The sequence below is a fragment of the Nyctibius grandis genome, chromosome 7 (genome assembly GCF_013368605.1).
Source record: "Nyctibius grandis isolate bNycGra1 chromosome 7, bNycGra1.pri, whole genome shotgun sequence".
Lineage (NCBI taxonomy): Eukaryota > Metazoa > Chordata > Aves > Nyctibiiformes > Nyctibiidae > Nyctibius > Nyctibius grandis.
In genome coordinates, this window is record NC_090664.1 from 56465152 (window position 1) to 56483199 (window position 18048).

An 18048-nucleotide genomic window follows, 5' to 3' on the forward strand; every position below is an offset into this window, starting at 1 on the left:
GGCAAGTTTTACCGACAGGCAGGCAATAACCAGGCCAGAGGAGATACTCTTCTCCAGGAGAGAGATGAGCAGTTGATAAATCCTGCTCCACGGAGGCATACGCTGAGGCTGAGGGTCTCCTGCACAACGCTGAAGAGTGAGACATGGTTGAGATAGCACTGCTTGGGTGCTCCTGGCCCACCAGGTCCCCTGGGCCTCTAACAGCAGTGATAAACGAGGGGATAACTTCAGGCAAAGGGGGGCAAGCCCAGGTTCTCCCATGAACTGTCTCTCTAACAACTCACTCACTCACTTGTCTAAGATTAGCTCCTTCTGGCAGCTCCAGCAGATGCAGCTGCTGGGTAAATTTAGCTCCCTAGTGAATGGGTTATTTTCTTTCCTGGAGTACCCAAGTCAGGAGGACAGTGCAGAGTCACTGGGCTTTGCCATGCGAGTCACCCACTTCGACACAGGGAGGTGGGTGACTCTGTCCTCCTGGGCAGCCAGGGACCTGAGCTGAGCCACCTGCAGATAGAGAGACCTTGGTCTCAGCAGCTCAGGGTGACTTCAGCTGTGCGAGGACACCCATATGGAGATAAAGAGCTGAATTTTACGCTGGGAGAAAGCACATAATCTCATAGCTGTTTTGGTGGTAAAGAGTAAATCTGAGCTAATGGAGAGGCCAAGAAACATCTACCAAAGGTCCAGCAGCAGACCTGTGTTAAAAAGGGATGTGCCTGGCAGCTGAAGGGGCTTTGGGATGTGACCAGAGGAGCCACCAAGGCACAATACCTGCCCTTAGTTCCAACATTTTGGGTCGGGCTCCCAGAAGTAAAACCAACGTGGCTTCTAACTCCAATACTACATGGATGACAGTTTGATGGCAGTAGGCTCGTGATATTTCACCAGTACGAAGGTGGAGTCAAAATAAAGGTGAATATGAGTCAAGTTGCAGACAAACCTCCAATCTGGTGATGCCTCTAAGGTGGGTTTCTATCAAACTCAACAATCATAGAATCACAGAATCGTTTTGGTTGGAAAGGACCTTTAAGATCATCAAGTCCAACTATCAACCCAACACTACCAATGCTTGTCTTGTGTCACAATTAGGGATGGGAGGTGAGGACTTGCAAACAGATCCTTGTATCTCTCAGCTCTGATGGCAGGGCATTGCCCAGCGTGTCACCTGCGTTACAGCAGCATAACAGTGATGAGCAGCAGGCACCATAGATGTCCAACATTTATTTACTACATAAATAAATTACATTTATCAGGGACTTCACAAATTACTTTGGCAGAGCTGAAAGCTGGCTAGGAACTGATCCTGTTTCATCCACAGGGAAGCCAGAACACACCAGCACCGAGCATCTCAACCCACATTGCAAAATGGTCCAGATTCTGACCTCACCAACCATCGACATAACTCAGACATAAGGCCACTGAAAGTTACTCTAAAGTGCAAGAGAGTCAGAGCTATTTTTCAGTTATAAACCCACCTTTTCCCCAAGGCACCATTTTTCACACAGGTACATTTATTCGATGCACTCCCTATGCAGTGTCCCGAAGCCTGCTTCTTCAAGGAGTCTACCATGGGCTTCCCCTCTGCCACCCAGCCCCAAATCACTGCTCTTCATTCAGAGACTTTCTCCTCTGGTTGTATATATGTGTGTGTGCTCATTCAGCCATGCAGTCATGGGGTTAGGCTGTGTGCACCAAAGTCAGTTGAGTAAAGGGCTGGATGGTGGGAGATGAGCAAGAGCTGGCTACAGCATCTTCTGTTCCTCAGCTGTGGGCAGGAGTATGAGCGTAAACCTTTGTCCCTGGTGTGCAAAAAGTGTGAGTGGGATTTGGTTTGAGTCCCAGGACACGTATCACAGCAGGATGGTCGTGGTGGCCACATCGGTCTCAGATCCAGCAGTGGAGGGTGCTTTGGGTCTGAGTTGGGGCCTGGGAACGGAGCAGTCACAAGCCATGTGTTGTGTTTCTTTGGCATGTCCACTCCCCAGGCAACTTGTACATGCCTGTGAAGCAGGTATGTCTCCCGTATTCTCATTAACTATGCCTGATGTTGGCACTAGATCTTTTTTTTCAAGACATTTTGCACTGAAGGAACCTGTTTTGCAGAGAATTCAAGATCATAATATCTGTCACTCTGCACCACTGATGATGGTGGGGAGATAATTACCCTTCAGTGTGCCTGGTCCCCCTTCCCTTCGCTATAAAGACTGTACCATTTATTTATTAGCCTCTTGGTAAGTGTAGATAGTGCTGAGCCATAGATGCCAAACAGCTGACAGGAGATGCTGACCATCTCTTGTAGTGAAAGAAACATGGGATGCTTGGGCTGGAAGCAACCTGGAGATGGTCTGCTCAGAGCAGGCTCAGCACCAGCTAATCCCTTTCTCATAGCTGTGTGTCTGGCCCACCCTAAAACCTCCAGCTGTGGGATTTGGAGAGTCTCCTCTGGGAAACATGGGCTACAGATCCTGTGGGAGAGCCGAGTGCTGGTGGACCAAGTGTTATGGGAAGCAGGATGTGAAATCTCTAGGCCTGCACAATGTCAGAGGGTCAGAAAATGACAGGGATGGCTCTTACTTGCATTAAAGAAATGTCCTGGGAGCCTACCTCAGCAGTCTGCCACACATGGGGAGCCCGTGAAACGCCCGCTGTGTCTTATAGAAAATCTGTCCTGCAGCAAGAGGGTGACCTGTGCCTTCCAGGTGACTTCTACATGGATGAGCTACAACAGTCTGATTGCCAGGAGTGCTTGGAGAGCCCTTGCCAGTGGCTGGCCCAGCAGCGGTGGCTGGAGGGGAGACGAGACTTTGGGACAAGCCTGTGGATGCCTCCCTCTACTCCACCTTTGCTTTGTCACACTTCTCCTCCTCGATGGCCAGGATGCGCTCACGCTCTTTAATCAACTGCACTCCACAGTACGTGATGAACCAGATGGACAAGGTGCTGACAGGGAAACCTAGAAGATGTAGGGAGACATGGTCATCCTGGTGTAGCTGCTTGCCTAACGGGGCCAGCTCTTCTCCAGCACTGCTGCCTCTCGAGTGGGTTAGGGAGGTCCTACAAGTTCATGATGGCCAACAACATTTTCCATTGTGGATCCAGCCCTACAGCTTCACTGAGAGGAGAGAAATCCCCAGGATCAGATTTTAGATGAAGCTGTGCCTGAGCCCACCAAGACACCATGGACCACAGTTAATGTGGGGACACGGTGGAGTGGTTTTGAGCACTCCCTTACCCCTAAACCTCCTTCTGATCCCCAAGTTCAGACTCAGTGGTTGACTTTCTGCCCATTCAGCCTGCCCATGGCCATCATTGTTCAGCACTGTGACCTTCTGGAAGCTTTGGGCCCTGCTGATACTGAGGATCAACACCAGCCTTGTCCCATACCTAGTGGGACACAGTGTGCACCATGTGTGACACATGTTTTTGTCACCTAGGTAAGTGACTGAGAGCCGGGAGCTCTCCTTCCACTTAGGAAGGGTCTGACAACATTGTAACCATGAGTCTGGTATCCACAGCAGAGGCGAGACACAGGCTTTGTACCTGCTAAAACAGGACCTCTGAAATGAATAATGCAACCAGCAAAAGCCAGCTAGCTCAGCGGGAAGGCACTTCTGGCACACTGAGCCCAGAGCGTCACATTATCCATCTCCTACGCCAGCCCCGTCCCAGAGAGGGCTGGAGGACGTAGGCTCCCGATGGCTATTTATACCTTGGGCTGCTCAAGAAGGCTCCAAAATAGTGCCACCATCCACTGATCAGAAATGTACAGATAAGACTATAGCATGAGGATTTGTACCTGCCACCTTCAGGTTGACGCAGGAGTAACTGCTAAAGCAAAAGGAGATGAGGTAGGACAAGTAAATCCCTTTCTCCAGCAAAGGGACCATTTCGCAGCTCGCCTTGGTGGGGCAAATGTGACCTTTGTGTTGCTGCAAGGAATCTAAATCACAGCATCAAGGTGTGCTAGGAGCTGTGCAAGCACACCTGGGAGGCAGCTCATACCCCAGAGCTCACACAAGAAGGGTGGGAGCTAAGAAGCAGCTTCCTGCACTTTTTGAACAACAATTAAGCACATTGGGAGCAGCCACATAACAAGCCAATGGCCAGGCCACCAAGAGGACTCGGAAGTCCCAGTCCTCAGCTTCCTTACCCGTGTCCCCTCATCAAGACAAGGGTTCCTCGCTAGGGAAGGCTGGTAGCATCTTACCTGTCAGAAGGAGTCTCTTGGTGACCAGCAGTGCAAACTCCAGGCTGTTGAGGGCTAGGATGTTGTAGAGGACGATTGCCCAGAAATTTGCCGCCCCAAAAACTGCCCTAATCCGCCGAGACATGGCCGCCGACATTTTGGCCTGTGGAAGGGAGAGGAGCAGAGAGTGAGGACAAATGGGGCTTGTAAGGAAAGAGGATGCACTGGTTCAACTCCAGACAAACTCCTGCTGGGATCGCAGAGGGGCAGGCAAAAATTAGGGCAGCCTTTAGTGTCTTTGGGATGAAGAAACATAAGGACAAGGTAAAACTTCTGCTCTGCTGCTGGACTCAGATGCATTTGGGACTCTGGACTGATGTTTCAAGGGCTCACGGGTAGGTGCAATACGTTACACATGGTTTCATGCTAACTGTAATGGCTGAGGGCTGCTTTCTTCATCTGTTGGCTTGGGTAAGCCATTCCTCAAGGCAGATGAATGCTATTCTATACCAGGATTATTATTAGCCCTACGTGCAAATCATTCTGGGCCCCGCACTTCAAGAAAGATGTTGAGGTGTTGGAGCGAGTTCAGAGGAGGGCGACCAAGCTGGTGAAGGGTCTGGAGGGTCTGACCTATGAGGAACGGCTGAGGGAGCTGGGGGTGTTTAGCCTGGAGAAGAGGAGGCTCAGAGGTGACCTTATTGCAGTCTACACCTACCTGAAGGGAGGTTGTAGTGAAGTGGGAGTCGGCCTCTTCTCCCAGGCAACTAGCAATAGGACAAGAGGACACAGCCTCAAGCTTGGCCAGGGGAGGTTCAGGTTGGACATTAGGAAGCATTTCTTCTCAGCAAGGGTCATTAGACATTGGAAGGGGCTGCCCAGGGAGATGGTGGAGTCACCATCTCTGGATGTGTTTAAGACAAGACTGGACATGGCACTTAGTGCCATGGTCTAGTTGACATGGTGGTGTCAGGGCAATGGTTGGGCTCGATGATCCCAGAGGTCTCTTCCAACCTAATCGATTCTGTGATTCTGTGATTCCCAGCTCCTGGTAGAAATTTTTTCTTAGGAATTAAAAAAAAAGAGCTGAAAACTAGTGACAGCAGCTGAGTGAAATTGTCACTGGCATGTAAACCTCAGGAGCAGCTGCTGCGAGTGGAGCGGGGAAGTGGTTTATAGCAATCTTCAAAGAGCACGATGAATCCCCAGGCCACTCTGTGCTGAGAATTGCGGTGCCACTGGGAAGGAGATTTCACTGCCTGAGAGTGCTGTAATCTGATTAGAAGCTCAAGGAGGGGAGCAAACGGGAGGGTTGCTCTCTGAAGTTTTTACTCAAAAAGAGTCTTTACTGAACCAGTTTAGGACCTCCAGACTTTAGGTTGGGCAAAGCAAGCCACAGAATTGTTTCCAGGATGGCGTTTCCTAAGTTTTAGTTCCAACATGTCCCCAAGGCACCTTGGTCCCAAACAGAGACGGGGCACTAAGCTTTGGAGTGGTTGGAAAATGATTCATTTTAGTACCTAAACATTTGTTTTTATCAGAAATCAGATTAAAACCACTCAGAATGCCAAGATATTTTGCAGAACAAGAAGAACAAATGATTTCCGTATGGAAATGTATAAACATTTCCTCATGGACAGACCTCAGGTCTTGTGTCCATCTGTGGTACTTTGACGCCTTGTTGGGGCAGTCTTCCTGGTTCTCTTGGACCTCTGTTTTCCCTCTGAAAGCTCCACACCTAAATTTCCCAAGAAGCATCATAGGGGCAGGTGGGAATTTACTCTGAGTGGGTGACACAGTGCATGAAATGGAGGGATGCAGAGCACCAGGACAGTGCTTCCCTCGCACAGCTAAGTAGCTGATCACAAGGATGCTAAAGGAGAGAGCTTCAGGTCTCCAGGCAGGAGGCTTGGACATGGAGCTGCACGGCATCATCAGGGATGTTGCTCTTCAGTCTCAGCTGAAAATGGATCTGACTTGTATAAACAAGTTTGAGCTCCCTACAGTCATGGGTGTTTTCCAGCACCAGAGTGTGGCCAGCCCCAGACCCGCTGATCTTCCCCCCCATCCACTTGCAGCCCATCTCCTCACCTCCAGTTTGGCAAAGGGTTTCTGCTGGAAGAACTTCTGCACCCAGAGCTCAAAGTTGAGGCCAAAGCAGTTGAAGACAGACCAGATGTAAACGATCTCACAGGGCCCCAACCACAGGGTGGTGATGGCAAAGGTGGCGACTGTGGCCATGAGCTCCTTCATGATGTCATCATGGTTCTCTCCAATGTGGTCATACACATACCTAACGGCCAAGGGAAGTGGTCAGTGCTCCCCATAGTAAAGGAGACCCCTCTGGAGACCATTCTACCTCACCCACCCACCACAAGCTCCTCACAGGCAGGTCAATCTGGAGTGCTCTGGTGAGAGAGGAAGGATGTTTTGGCTGACACGTTCTGGCAATAAACTGATTTTCACTACAGTCCAGCTACATGTGGCTTGTTTTCCTCACAAACCCATAGCTCCTTACGGACAAAATACCACCCTTCCCCCCTCTTGTAGGTACAGGGTTGTTAAAATCAGGGAATCCGTAGAGCTGCAGGCTATCTCCTGCTTGCTGGTGCACAGGATTTCAGCACAGAGAAGCCACCACTTTTGGTACAGGTTTGCTTTTCTTCTCTCTCATGGCTGAAGAGAGATGAAGGGCTTAGGGCGATGTAGATGGAGCTCAGGCCACTCTTTTTACCAGGATATGGGAGACCTGAGCTCAATTCCCCTTTCCTCCTGGTGCAGTATGAACCTGTCTCTTCCTCCCTTGAGGGAACTCTAAACCCACCAGACTTGAAGGGCTTTCTGGGACAGGACTCTCTTATTCCCAACTTTGGAGGGGGCTGTTGCACTTTGTGGTGATTAATTCAATGGTCTTAGGAATAAACAGACAAAATATGACTTCATGCTGTAGTGGGATTCACCCAGAAGAGAGGACACCTCAGCTTTGGGAAGAACAGCATTTAATGCTTCATTGCTATGTTTGTGGCTGCCCCCTCCCTGGCAGTGTTCAAGGACAGGTTGGATGGGGCTTTGAGCAACCTGGTCTAGTGGAAAGTGTCCCTGCCCATGGCAGGGGCATTGGAACTAGATGATCTTTAAGGTCCCTTCCAACCCAAACCATTCTATGATATGATTGATATGATATGAGAAGACCCTGAACCAGACTAGAGATGGTTGATTAGACACTTACTTGCATAGCCAGTCATTAATCCCTCTGTCAAAATGCCTAAAATGCAGATGATAAAACTCATGTTAAAACACACAGTGTAATGACAACCTTCCATGCAGCAGTCAGCCAGAGAAGGCACCTGGTCCCCCAGTGAGGTACATCTTCAACCTTGTTCACAGCAGTTCTCCATGCTTCTTCCTTGTACAGGTCCCACTACTGATGTGGTTGTACCCTATCATCCATTGCTTCCTGCCCGAGAATATTTCCCTGGGCTATGGTGAGGTCTACACTATAGGTTCAGTATAGACTGTTCAATGTAGGTAGTCTCCAACTTAAAGGCCAGCTGCTCAGAAGCAGAGCCCAGACCTCTTTCCCTCCCCACGCACATTTCATTCAGGTCAAACATGTCTCTTTTCATCAATGCATGTGGAGTACTCACGTTTCTGCGAAGACATAGAGCATGGTGATGCATTTCGGGGGCTGGGGTGGGTCCAAGTGGTCCAGTCTGGCGATGGTGTTGATGACCCCAAACATGACAGCAGCTTTCACCCAGTCATACACCAAATTGGAGTAGGCCAAGCCAGCTGGAGCAAAAATGAGAGTTAAACATGTGAAGAGGAGCATGGGATGTATTGCCTTCAGGACTTTGGGGGGCTTTACCCAAAGCTGTCCAACATAGGCATTGACGTGACCTCTCAGTGGAGGTGGATGGAGATCTGAATCACTCACCACTGCCTTGAAGCTGAGTACAGGTGGGAGTGTGTCCAAGCATGGTCACTCACCCAAGGACCAGTCCGAGAGGCGGTTTATGAACTTCAGGTCAGAAGGAAGAGTAAGGATGTAGAAGAAGTGGAAGAAGATGTCCACAGCGATGATGGCCCCCACGTGGAGGAGAGCATGGACGCGGATGCTCCTCATCTCATCATCTTTGCGTCTCAGCTCTCGGGTGCTCACCTGCCGGGATGGCAAACCAGGAAAGGGCTAAGCTGAGAGACAGGGTATGCAGCATGTTCCTTCATCTGGAGAAATGGTCAAGGTCCAAATGGGGACATGAAGCTCTCCTTTAGCAATCACACCATGGACTATATTGCCCAAATCTCCATTGATTAAGGAAGACCCAAGGCACTAGCTCAGGTGAACATATCCACAAGGAGCAGGACATGTCCCACCCACAGCATCCCTCCAACACCCCCACCTCAGTGCTGAGCATGGCAGTGATGTGCTTCCTGCAAAGGCTGTTCCCATCCCTGGGGTTTCCAGCAGAGCAGACCCACAGTGTGACACAGCAGTGACAGGTCTGGCTGTATCTAAGGGACCCTATGTGGGGTGAAAACCATATCAACCAGGGAGCTGAGTTTTATGCCCTTTCTGCAGGGACGTGTTCAGAAAGTCAACTTTCCTTAAAGGTAGTCCCTTGCGCAGGTCACTAATGGGGAGCAAATGCCCGTGCCCATCGCATCTACGGGATACCACAGCCTGGAGGGAAGGACATCTGCACGCCCAGGAGAGGCTGGGAGCAGGGCTGGAATCCCACCTGACAGCTCTGCCAGGGCCAGATGCGTATTTTTGGCCAGGGTCATTTGGGAGGAGGAGGATGATGACTGATGATCTCTGGAGGTTCTGCTGCAGACACCTGCTGTAAATGAGAGTGAGACCTACTCAAGGGGCCACCCTGAATTTGTTGGGACCTGCTCAGCAGGGATTTTGTCTCTGACATGTCTTGTACAAACAGGGGCTGGGCTTTCCCTCCAGGAGCTGTCATATCTCGGGCCATTGTAATATAAAAACCATCAGAGCAAGCTTTGGGGATTACACTGGGCAGACCGATGTCCTCATTTCCCCGCATCGCCGTCAAAATTGCTGCTGTATTCAAAATCCTCTTATGTTCATGACTTTCCCTTTATTCCCTGATGGAGGTGGGAGCTCTCCCAACGTAATCCGGAGGCTGCTGCACCAGCCCCGTCATCAAATCCAGATGATTCCTGAGAATTAAAGCCTTTGCCAGATTTTTTTTGTGTCTGTTCTATGCCAAGTGCTTTAAGGACACAACGAGGCTGCTGGACCCTGAGCTGGAGAAGCCAAAGAAGGAGGGGCTCTGGCATGGAGATATGTGAGAGGACATGGAGCCCCCATTTCCCACCCATCCTCAGGTCTGTGCATGGTGGCAGCACTCTGCCACCATCCCTTTGGGATCAGGGCTCTGTTCCCCACATTTCCAGCCCTACAGAAATGATTTAGTCCCCCCAGTCCCAGTAAGGAAGATGCTTTTCAACTGGAATGTGGCTGGCCAAGCCCTGGTAGATGGGTTCCCACCACGCATGGGGGTGCAAGGGCTCCACCAGGACGTAGCACCAGTAGGAGCCAAAGAGACAGATCCATTCCCTAAGTGGGCCATACACCCCACCCTGGGGAAGGGACTCCATCTGCCTGCCCCCATCATTGCTGTTGGGTCATTAGAATTTCACCTCTGCAATTAGCTGCAGCTCCAGCAGTGCAGGGGGGGTGTCTAGCCAGGAGATGGCAGTGGTGGCCAGGCCAAGACAGGACCCCTGGCCGGGGCATGGAAAAGGGGTTGGGGACTTACTCTTTGTGCCTTTGGGGTGAGCACTTTAAGCAGAAGAGGGGAGAACTGCTCATTAAGTGGCTATAAACATCATGGGGCTGTGCAAAAGGCACAGGACCCTCCAGATCAAGCCTTGTAGGGGTGGTGGGAGTTCAGGTCTTGGAGACACCTGGCTGCAGTGCTAGAAGAAGCCAAGACTGCCCCTCCCAGAGGAAAGGTTGATGGAAACTGGGGAAGGAAGAGAAACAGGGGGTGAGGAGGGCACCCCAGGGCACTGCACCCCCTCCGGAGGGGCTTGGCCAGTGGGGCTGCTGGAGCTGTGCTTGCCTGGACTTCAGCCAGCCAGATAAGACACAACTGGAGAAATGAAGACTTAGGATGGAACATTTCTTCCAGCAGCCTGAGGAGAAGAGCCCAGCTGGGGCCTAGTCATCCCTGGTGCTTGTCTGCTGAGAATGGGCAGCTGGTAGACTCAGTGCACCGTGAGCATCCCTCATGGGGGACACCAGAGGTGACCTTATGATCTTCAGGGTCAAATGCTATAAAAGCCCTTTTAAACAGATCCTGCAAGACCCAAGGGATCCCAGTGCTGCACTCTCACCCTTTCAGCATGAGGTTGTTAATGCCCCAGGTGAACGAGCTAGCAAGGAGTAGGACTTGGATCAGGACTCATCCTGCTCACTGGAGGAAACAAGACCAGTGCAGACCCTTTCTTAGTCAACCACTACCAGCCCAACGTTGGAGAGAAGGTGCAGGGCTGGGTGGGTCTTTGGTCTCCTCCTCACCAGGGAGACTGTGGCTGCGCTCCCTTGCCCTGGGCTGTTTTTTCTTCTGAATTCACAAATGTTTTTCCAAAATGCTCTTGCACCCAGACATCACTTGGGGTCCAAAAATTCAGTGTAGCTGTTCTTCAGAAGGAAACAAAGGAGTGGTGGCAATCCTTCCCAACACCATTGCTGACCAAGCAAGAGGTCCCTCCCTTAGCAAGCAGTCCCAGTTTGCTTTGATGACCAAGGCTGATCGTTGGTGTAAAAGGACGTTGGGATGGGAAGAGTGAGGAGAGAGAGAGAGCACTGCCATTTTGCTTGATCTTTGGATGTGAAACAGCCCCAGAGGTCAGCTGGTCCCAGCCTAGGCTTCTGCTGGTGTTTTCCAGCACTGTTTGGAGTCTGCTCTTCAAAAAGTCCCCTTGGTTGTGTGTGATAGAGGCAAAGACTTGGGGCACCAGGGTATTTCAGGGGTAGCAGAGGAAGCCCCTGGTTGCTGAAACAGGGCCTTCCACCCAATCTTGCTTATTTCTAGAGAAATAATTTCATCTTAAGAAACACAGACCATCTCCAGAAATTCATGCTCCTTGGGTGAACCAGCTGGATGGAAACATGAGACTTCCCTTGCTCTCACAGCCACCAGCACGCAGAGGTCCCATGGATGGGCACCACATGGCTGGCTCTCACCGTGGCCTCCCAGCACCGCACAGTGGGACAGCATGGAGCAGCTGGGGTGACAGTGCATGGAAATAGAGGCACTGAGCAGTGCAAGTGCCCAGCAAGCAAGGACATGAGCTGAACCCTCCTCTCCTCATCCCAGCATGGTGTTTTCACCACAGCAATGTCTTCCCTCCTGTATTGATCAGTGGAAATGGCCAAACACTCAAAAGGGAAGGTTAAAAACTCATCAATTTATGTTCCTCCTCCCAAAAACCACAGCATCGTTGCACAGCCCAGACTATGGCCGCAGACTCTACGTGACCATGAGAAGCTCTACAACTATTTGCACCTTCACTGTGGCAAACAGTGTTTTTTTGTAGGCATTAAGCTCAAGCAAATAAACGCAGGGAGAGGTCCTCCTCCAGCCCGGCCTCAGGAGCACTCACCTGGGCATGGAACTGGTCAAACGTCATGACAGGCCCAAAGAAGAAGAAGGGGAGGTAGAAGTTGTACTTGAGGAGGTCGAAGATGGAGTAGATGCCCTCTTTCCTCTCCGAGCTCTCAAGTGCAAAGCTCATGCAGCGCATGATGGTGAAGCCGCTTCCTCCATAGAAGAGGACATCTTGAAGATCAAAAGCTCCCGTTACAAACCCACTCTGGATGAGAAACAGAGAGTTACCACCAGGAATGTGGCATCACTTCTGTGCTCCCTCGCTTTGTGGAGGACATCACTCCCAGGGCAGTAGGCAAAGCCTCTAATTATGCTCCAAAAGCCAATTGTCCCTGGAGTTAATGAGCCTTGCTGTTGGAAGGAGAAAACTGGGGCTTGATTTCCTAGCTGGCTCCTGCATCCTGGAGGAGCTGGAAAGTGGTAGATCTTTTTGTGGACCAAGCAGCTGTGGACCACACAGGCTTTGGTCTGGGGTGGGAATGTCATCCTGTCACAGGGACATAACCCGCCCCAGGAGGTGAAGGAAAGCCAGCACAAGCCTGATGGAGAAGGGGGAACACATTTCAGGAGGTAAGCAACAGGCAAGGACAGGCAGCATGGTCCTTCAGATGACTGAATAGTCTTACAAAGGTCCTTCCTGGGCTTCTCTCCACTCACCAGTGAAAGTCTTAATTGAGCAGAGACCTAAGAGACAGGGAATGCGTTCAGTGACACCTGCACCTATTACAGGTGGGGAAACTGAGGCACGGGGCAGGAACACATCTTGCTTGGCTGACAAGATGTTGCCTGAGCAGCAAGAAGGACTCGGGTGTCCTGAGCTCTGGCCCAGCATGAAACCACCAAAACACAACGTAGCCCCTGAGGAATTATTCCCAAGCTCAGTGGCACAACAGTCCCTTCCCTCTCAAACCCCATGGGAGCTCTGACACAGCCAGGAGAAGTGCCCAGGGTTTGGGGGTGCCCCAGGAGCCCTCCCTGGAGATAAACCCAAGGAGAGGGACACAAGTGGGCTGAGAACAAGGCAGATGGGTGGTCTGAGACAGCACCTACCTGCCAGGAGCTGAATGGCTCCACCTTGAAGGAGGCGAGACAGCAAAGCCCGGCCACATAGCAGAGCCACCTCTGCTTGGCCAGAGCGACAGAGTAGAGGACAAGGCAGTGGGAGAGGATGATCATCAGGTAGACGAGCCCCATGCTGCCCAGCACGGCCAGAACCCCATACAGCATGTACACCACGGCCCGGTGCTGCGAGAAGAGATCTGTGGTCAGCTTGGTGAAAGCCCAACCCTGCTCCCCCTATCCTAGAACATCCCCCCCATCCTAGAACATCCTTCAGGCCCCCTCCGCAGATCCCAGGTCACCCTGGTGCTTTCAAATCCATCCCACCACATCCCTGGCTCACCTGTGGCACCGTCATGGAGCAGATCTTGCCGAAGAGGACATGTCCCGAGAGGGCGAAGATGATGACGTTCCTGAACGAGGTGAACCACATCACCCACTCGAAATCGGCCACGTCCTGCGGGAGCAGCACCGGGTGCCTTACTGCCCCAGCCCCCACACCCCTGCCCCAACACCCATCTGGAGGGGAAACCACACAACTTTCAAAGCCTTTTCTTCCCATTTTCCACCCAAGGGCTCCCGAGCACTTTAGCTTGGTCATAAAACCCCAGGGGAGAGGCGCAGAGGTTGCTCGTCTCGGTGCACACAAAGCAGAGCATCCGCTGCGCTGCAGGGCTGATATTTTCCTCGCTACTTTAGGGAGAAAAATACATCACGGGGACTTCGCAAAAGTGCGTCAGCAGTGGAAAAACCAGCTCTGCTTCTCCAGTGCGAGCACCGACCGTGTCACCAGTAGCTAGAACAGACCGAGTCCTTCCTCCGCTTACCATCTTCCTGCCGAAGTAGTGCCAGCCCGGCTTTATGCCGTCCCGAAAGGCCTTTCTGTTCATGCTGTCTGCAAAAGAACCAGAGTTACGGGGCAAGGAACAGCTCTGGGAAAGGGAGACCAGGTTTTGGCAAGGCAGGGAGCTCAGACACCCCATCCCCAAAGCACCTAATTCCCATAGGAGTCAGGAACCTCAACTGTTTCTGTGAGAATTTCCAGCGAAGCCTTTTTGCGGTGCACGTCCCACAGACCCCCGGCTGGTCCCATGCGATTTTCAATTTTTTTTGGTCTTCCAGACAAAGAATTTGAGAACCAGCCCTTTGTAGGCAGGGTGGTTGCCTGGTCCAGGCACTGCCTGGAGAGCTGGTGAAGGGTCTGGAGGGTCTGACCTACGAGGAACGGCTGAGGGAGCTGGGGGTGTTTAGCCCGGAGAAGAGGAGGCTCAGAGGTGACCTTAGTGCAGTCTACAACTACCTGAAGGGAGGTTGTAGTGAAGTGGGAGTCGGCCTCTTCTCCCAGGCAACTAGTGATAGGACAAGAGGACACAGCCTCAAGCTTGGCCAGGGGAGGTTCAGGTTGGACATTAGGAAGCATTTCTTCTCAGCAAGGGTCATTAGCCATTGGAAGGGGCTGCCCAGGGAGGTGGTGGAGTCACCATCTCTGGATGTGTTTAAGAAAAGCCTGGACATGGCACTTAGTGCCATGGTCTAGTTGACAGGGTGGTGTCAGGGCAATGGTTGGACTCGATGATCCCAGAGGGCTCTTCCAACCTGATTGATTCTGTGATTCTGTGACGTGCCACAGCCTCTTGCTCTGAGCCGTGGAAATGGGGACGAGGGGGGGAAACCAGGCAAAAATCCTTTTTGATCCCTGCAAAGGATTACCACGCTGTTCTCTCAAAAAAAATTAAAGCCAGGGAGCAAATGTTGGTATCAGCAGCTGTAAAAGCAGCCACCTTACATCCACCCTCCCTCCCAGTGACGCGATGGGGAGCGATACCTCTGGATGCTTCGAAGATCCCGCTGCCGCTGTACACCACGGCGCACGTCACGGTGAGGGCGTAAAACCCCAGCTCATAGCTGGGGAGCATCGTTTTAACCCCCATGGCGACAGGTTATTGCCCCAGCTGGTGGGGGGGATCCAGACCTGGGAGAGGAGAGGAGAAGAGGGGGAAAAAAAAAACAGGGGTGAAATCTCACCAGCCCCCCAAACCCTCAAACACCCTAAATTGCTGCTGGTCCTCAGCGGCTTTGCTTTGTGGGCTTCCTTGAAGGCTGGGAGCTGAAGGAGGAAGGTCTCAGCTGGGGCTGAACCCTGGGACACAACTCAGGTGCAGGGAGAGTGGTTGCTGCTGAGCCCTGCTGCAAAACCACCCCCCAGGAGCCAGGCTTTGGGGGCAGCTCAGCCAAGTGGTCCCAGTAAAGGGTTTTTCCCAGTGAGTTGTGTCCATCCCAGTGTTCAGGGATGCTCCAGGATGGGGTTCCTCCAGCGCATCTCTGGTGCCCCCCCTAATTCCTGACTGGATCCTTGGAGGGGATCCAGGATAGAGCATGAAGATGCCCGTGCTGGAGGGGCCATGATGGGGTGCCCCTGTGCCCCTGCTCCCCTGCCCTGTGCCCCTGCTCGCCTTCCGCTGGGGTTTTGCCCAACCTCGAGCCCTCGGGGGGCTCCTAAAGCCCCGTGGTCCCAAACCGCTCCCCCCCACGAGCCTTCGGACCCCGCAGGGATGGTTGAGCTCCTCCCCAGCGCATCGGCAGGGCTCGGGGGATACCCACACCCAGCCCCGCAATTAGCCCCGGGCTAATTACTCCTGCCAAGGCTAATTAACCCCGGCGAGCTCTGCAGCCTCTCCGGCAGCTGCGAAAAACGCAGTTCAGGGTTGGAGTGAAGCGGTGTGCGGGGGGGGGGGAGAGAGCATCCTCCTCCCGCACCGCCACTGCCACCCCCCCCGCACCGCCAGCCACCCGCAAACACCCACCCGCGGGGGGGGGGGGGGATCCACCAGCAGCCGGGCACAGCCCCTGCGACGGCTCGGGGCGCTTCGAGGGGAATAAGGAGGAAATTTTAGGCTTTTAGGCAGCAATCAGAGGCGACCCGGCCCCGCAAAGCTTTTGCTGCGGGTGCCGGTTTAATTTCTATATTTTATTATTTTTTTTTTTAATCACTGAGTTGTTTAAGAGCTGGGGGGGGATCGCTGGCAGCGATGCGGGGTGACCCCAGCTTCCCCAGCGCTGCAGGAAAGGTTTTTCCCACAGCCCCGGTGCAGGGGGGGGGGTGTGCGGGGGTCTCCCCGCGGCCGCTCCCTGGTGCGGGGCCGCTGCCACCGCCCTGCGGTCCCGCTGCGGCGGGGGGGACACTCGCGGAGGTGGCTTTCAAGAGCTTTTTTTCCCTTCTTTCCACACTTTTCAAGGCTTTTTTTTTGGAGGGGGGGTGGGTACAAGGCCACCCTGCAAATGAGCTGGGGGGAGCCGGGTAACGGCCCCCGGTTGCTGTTGGGGCCCCTGCGGTGGGTCAGGGGTGCTGGCCGGGGACCCCTCGGACAATTTTAACTCATGGTGCATAGGGGGGTCCCCAGCACAGCCCCCCCCCCCTCCCCCTCCAGCTCCGATCCGACGTGGGGCAGCAGCATCCTCATCCCCCTACTCCCCTCCGCCGCCCCCCCGGACCCTTGGCCGGGCGGTGGGAGCAGATAGAAGTGACATAAAAGCCCCGGGGGCTGCGGGAACAGCGTGTCACCACCCCCGGAGTGACAACCCCCCCACTCCATCCCCACACCGCTCCCCGCTACTGACCTTGAACCCCGGGGACGCGGGTGGAGGCGGGCGAGGGTGCGGGTCCGGCACCACGACGGGGGGCACGGCACGACGGGGCGGGGGGAAACAACAGAGGGTTTTGGGGGCCGTTGGCCTGTCCTACAGCATCTCTCAGCCCGGCTTGGGGGGGCAGGCGGGTGTATTTTTGGGCTGCCGCCCCCCCCACCTTGCCCCTGGGGGAAGTTTGGCCGGGAGTGGAGCGGAGCAGGCGGGAGGTATTTTTATTTTAGAGCAGCACTGCAGAGGGGGGCTGGTTCAGGAGCTGTCTGTCACGGCAGCTGCTGGAGAGGACCTGTGCTGGCTGCCAAAGCTGTCCCCGGGCCAGGGAGCACGGCCCGGGGGTGGCCACGGAAGCCCCCATGCAGGGACCGGGTCCCTCCCAGGGGTGTTTCGGTTCCCCTCTTTGAGCCCTGCGAGGGAGGGGGTAGCCCCCATCACCTTGTGCGGGAGGGGAGGCAGCTGGCATTGCCTGGGCATGGGGAAACTGAGACACGGAGCCAAAAGGTGCGATTCCTGCCCCCGCTCAGGCAGTGTTTGAATGAGAGCTGGGCTCGGAGGTTGCAACATCTCTACAAACCATCTTTGGGGTCTCCTGCTCAGCTTTTGGCATCTGCAACCAAACCAGGGGATGGGAAGGGGCTGGGCTGGGTTGGGGTGTCCGTTATGATGGGGTGTGCAAACACAAGTCAGCCAAGAACAAGTCAACACAGCGTCAGGCCCATCTCCATGTCCGGCACCAAGCTCTTTCTACCAAACCCCTGTGAGATCTGGGGAGAGCTCACGCTGGGGCCGGCGTCCCCAAGCATCTCCTGGGCTGCCTGGAGGGTCAGGGGAGAGAAACAAGGCAGACAACTCTGGATTTTATAAATACCTCCGTGGGTTGTCTGCTTTGGGGTGAGACGAGTCACGTTCTGGGCTTAGGAGGGGCAGCCCTCGGGTCAGCCCAGCTTTGCCGTTGCACTGGCCACGAACAAAAAGGCTTTTTAGCAGCGTTTTTAACTCGGTGTGCACGCAGAGGTGCTCTCCACGGAGAGCCTTGGCCATGGCTGTATGGCCAACACTTTCAGCACCTAACGAATCGCTTTAATTTGCAGCAGCCGAGGCAGGATTTGGCTGCCTGCCCCTCGGATGCCCCCCTGGAGCCCCAGCCTTCGTCCTGCTGCGGCAGCTCCATCCCTGCCCAGGGACTTTGGGTCTTCAGACCTTGGCATAATTGACTGGGTGCTTAGAGGCGAAGTAATTAATAGATCAGTGCAGATAAGCACAGCGACACAATTGTCATGCTCCTGTGGAGGGCAGGGGTTTGTGGCCAGCCATGGCCATACATCACGGAGCCTCAGCATAGAATCACAGAATCACAGACTGGTTTGGGTTGGAAGGGACCTTAAAGACGATCCTGTTCCAACCCCCTGCCACAGGCAGGGACACCTTCCACTAGACCAGGTTGCTCCAAGCCCCATCCAACCTGACCTTGAACACTGCCAGGGAGGGGGCAGCCACAGCTTCTCTGGGCAA

The 18048-nt window shown here is 53.5% G+C and overlaps 1 protein-coding gene across 2 annotated transcripts; it reads right to left on the minus strand.

Annotated features, from left to right (window-relative positions):
- Positions 1–1206: 1206 nt before the first annotated feature.
- Positions 1207–16721, minus strand: HHATL (hedgehog acyltransferase like). Of its 2 annotated transcripts, none has more exons than XM_068405161.1 (12): positions 16513–16721; positions 14720–14866; positions 13722–13789; positions 13238–13351; positions 12886–13080; positions 11831–12040; positions 8177–8348; positions 7834–7978; positions 7416–7451; positions 6278–6479; positions 4208–4349; positions 1207–2953 (listed from the first exon to the last, which is right to left on the minus strand). In XM_068405161.1, exons 2-12 carry the CDS (start codon positions 14823–14825, stop codon positions 2832–2834), a joined length of 1512 nt encoding a protein of 503 aa, XP_068261262.1. In that variant the 5' UTR covers positions 14826–14866; positions 16513–16721; the 3' UTR covers positions 1207–2831. The 2 variants fall into 2 exon arrangements, with proteins under 2 accessions (XP_068261262.1, XP_068261263.1); XM_068405162.1 differs by having other exon boundaries at positions 2870–2953; positions 4151–4349.
- Between the last annotated feature and the right edge of the window lie 1327 nt (positions 16722–18048).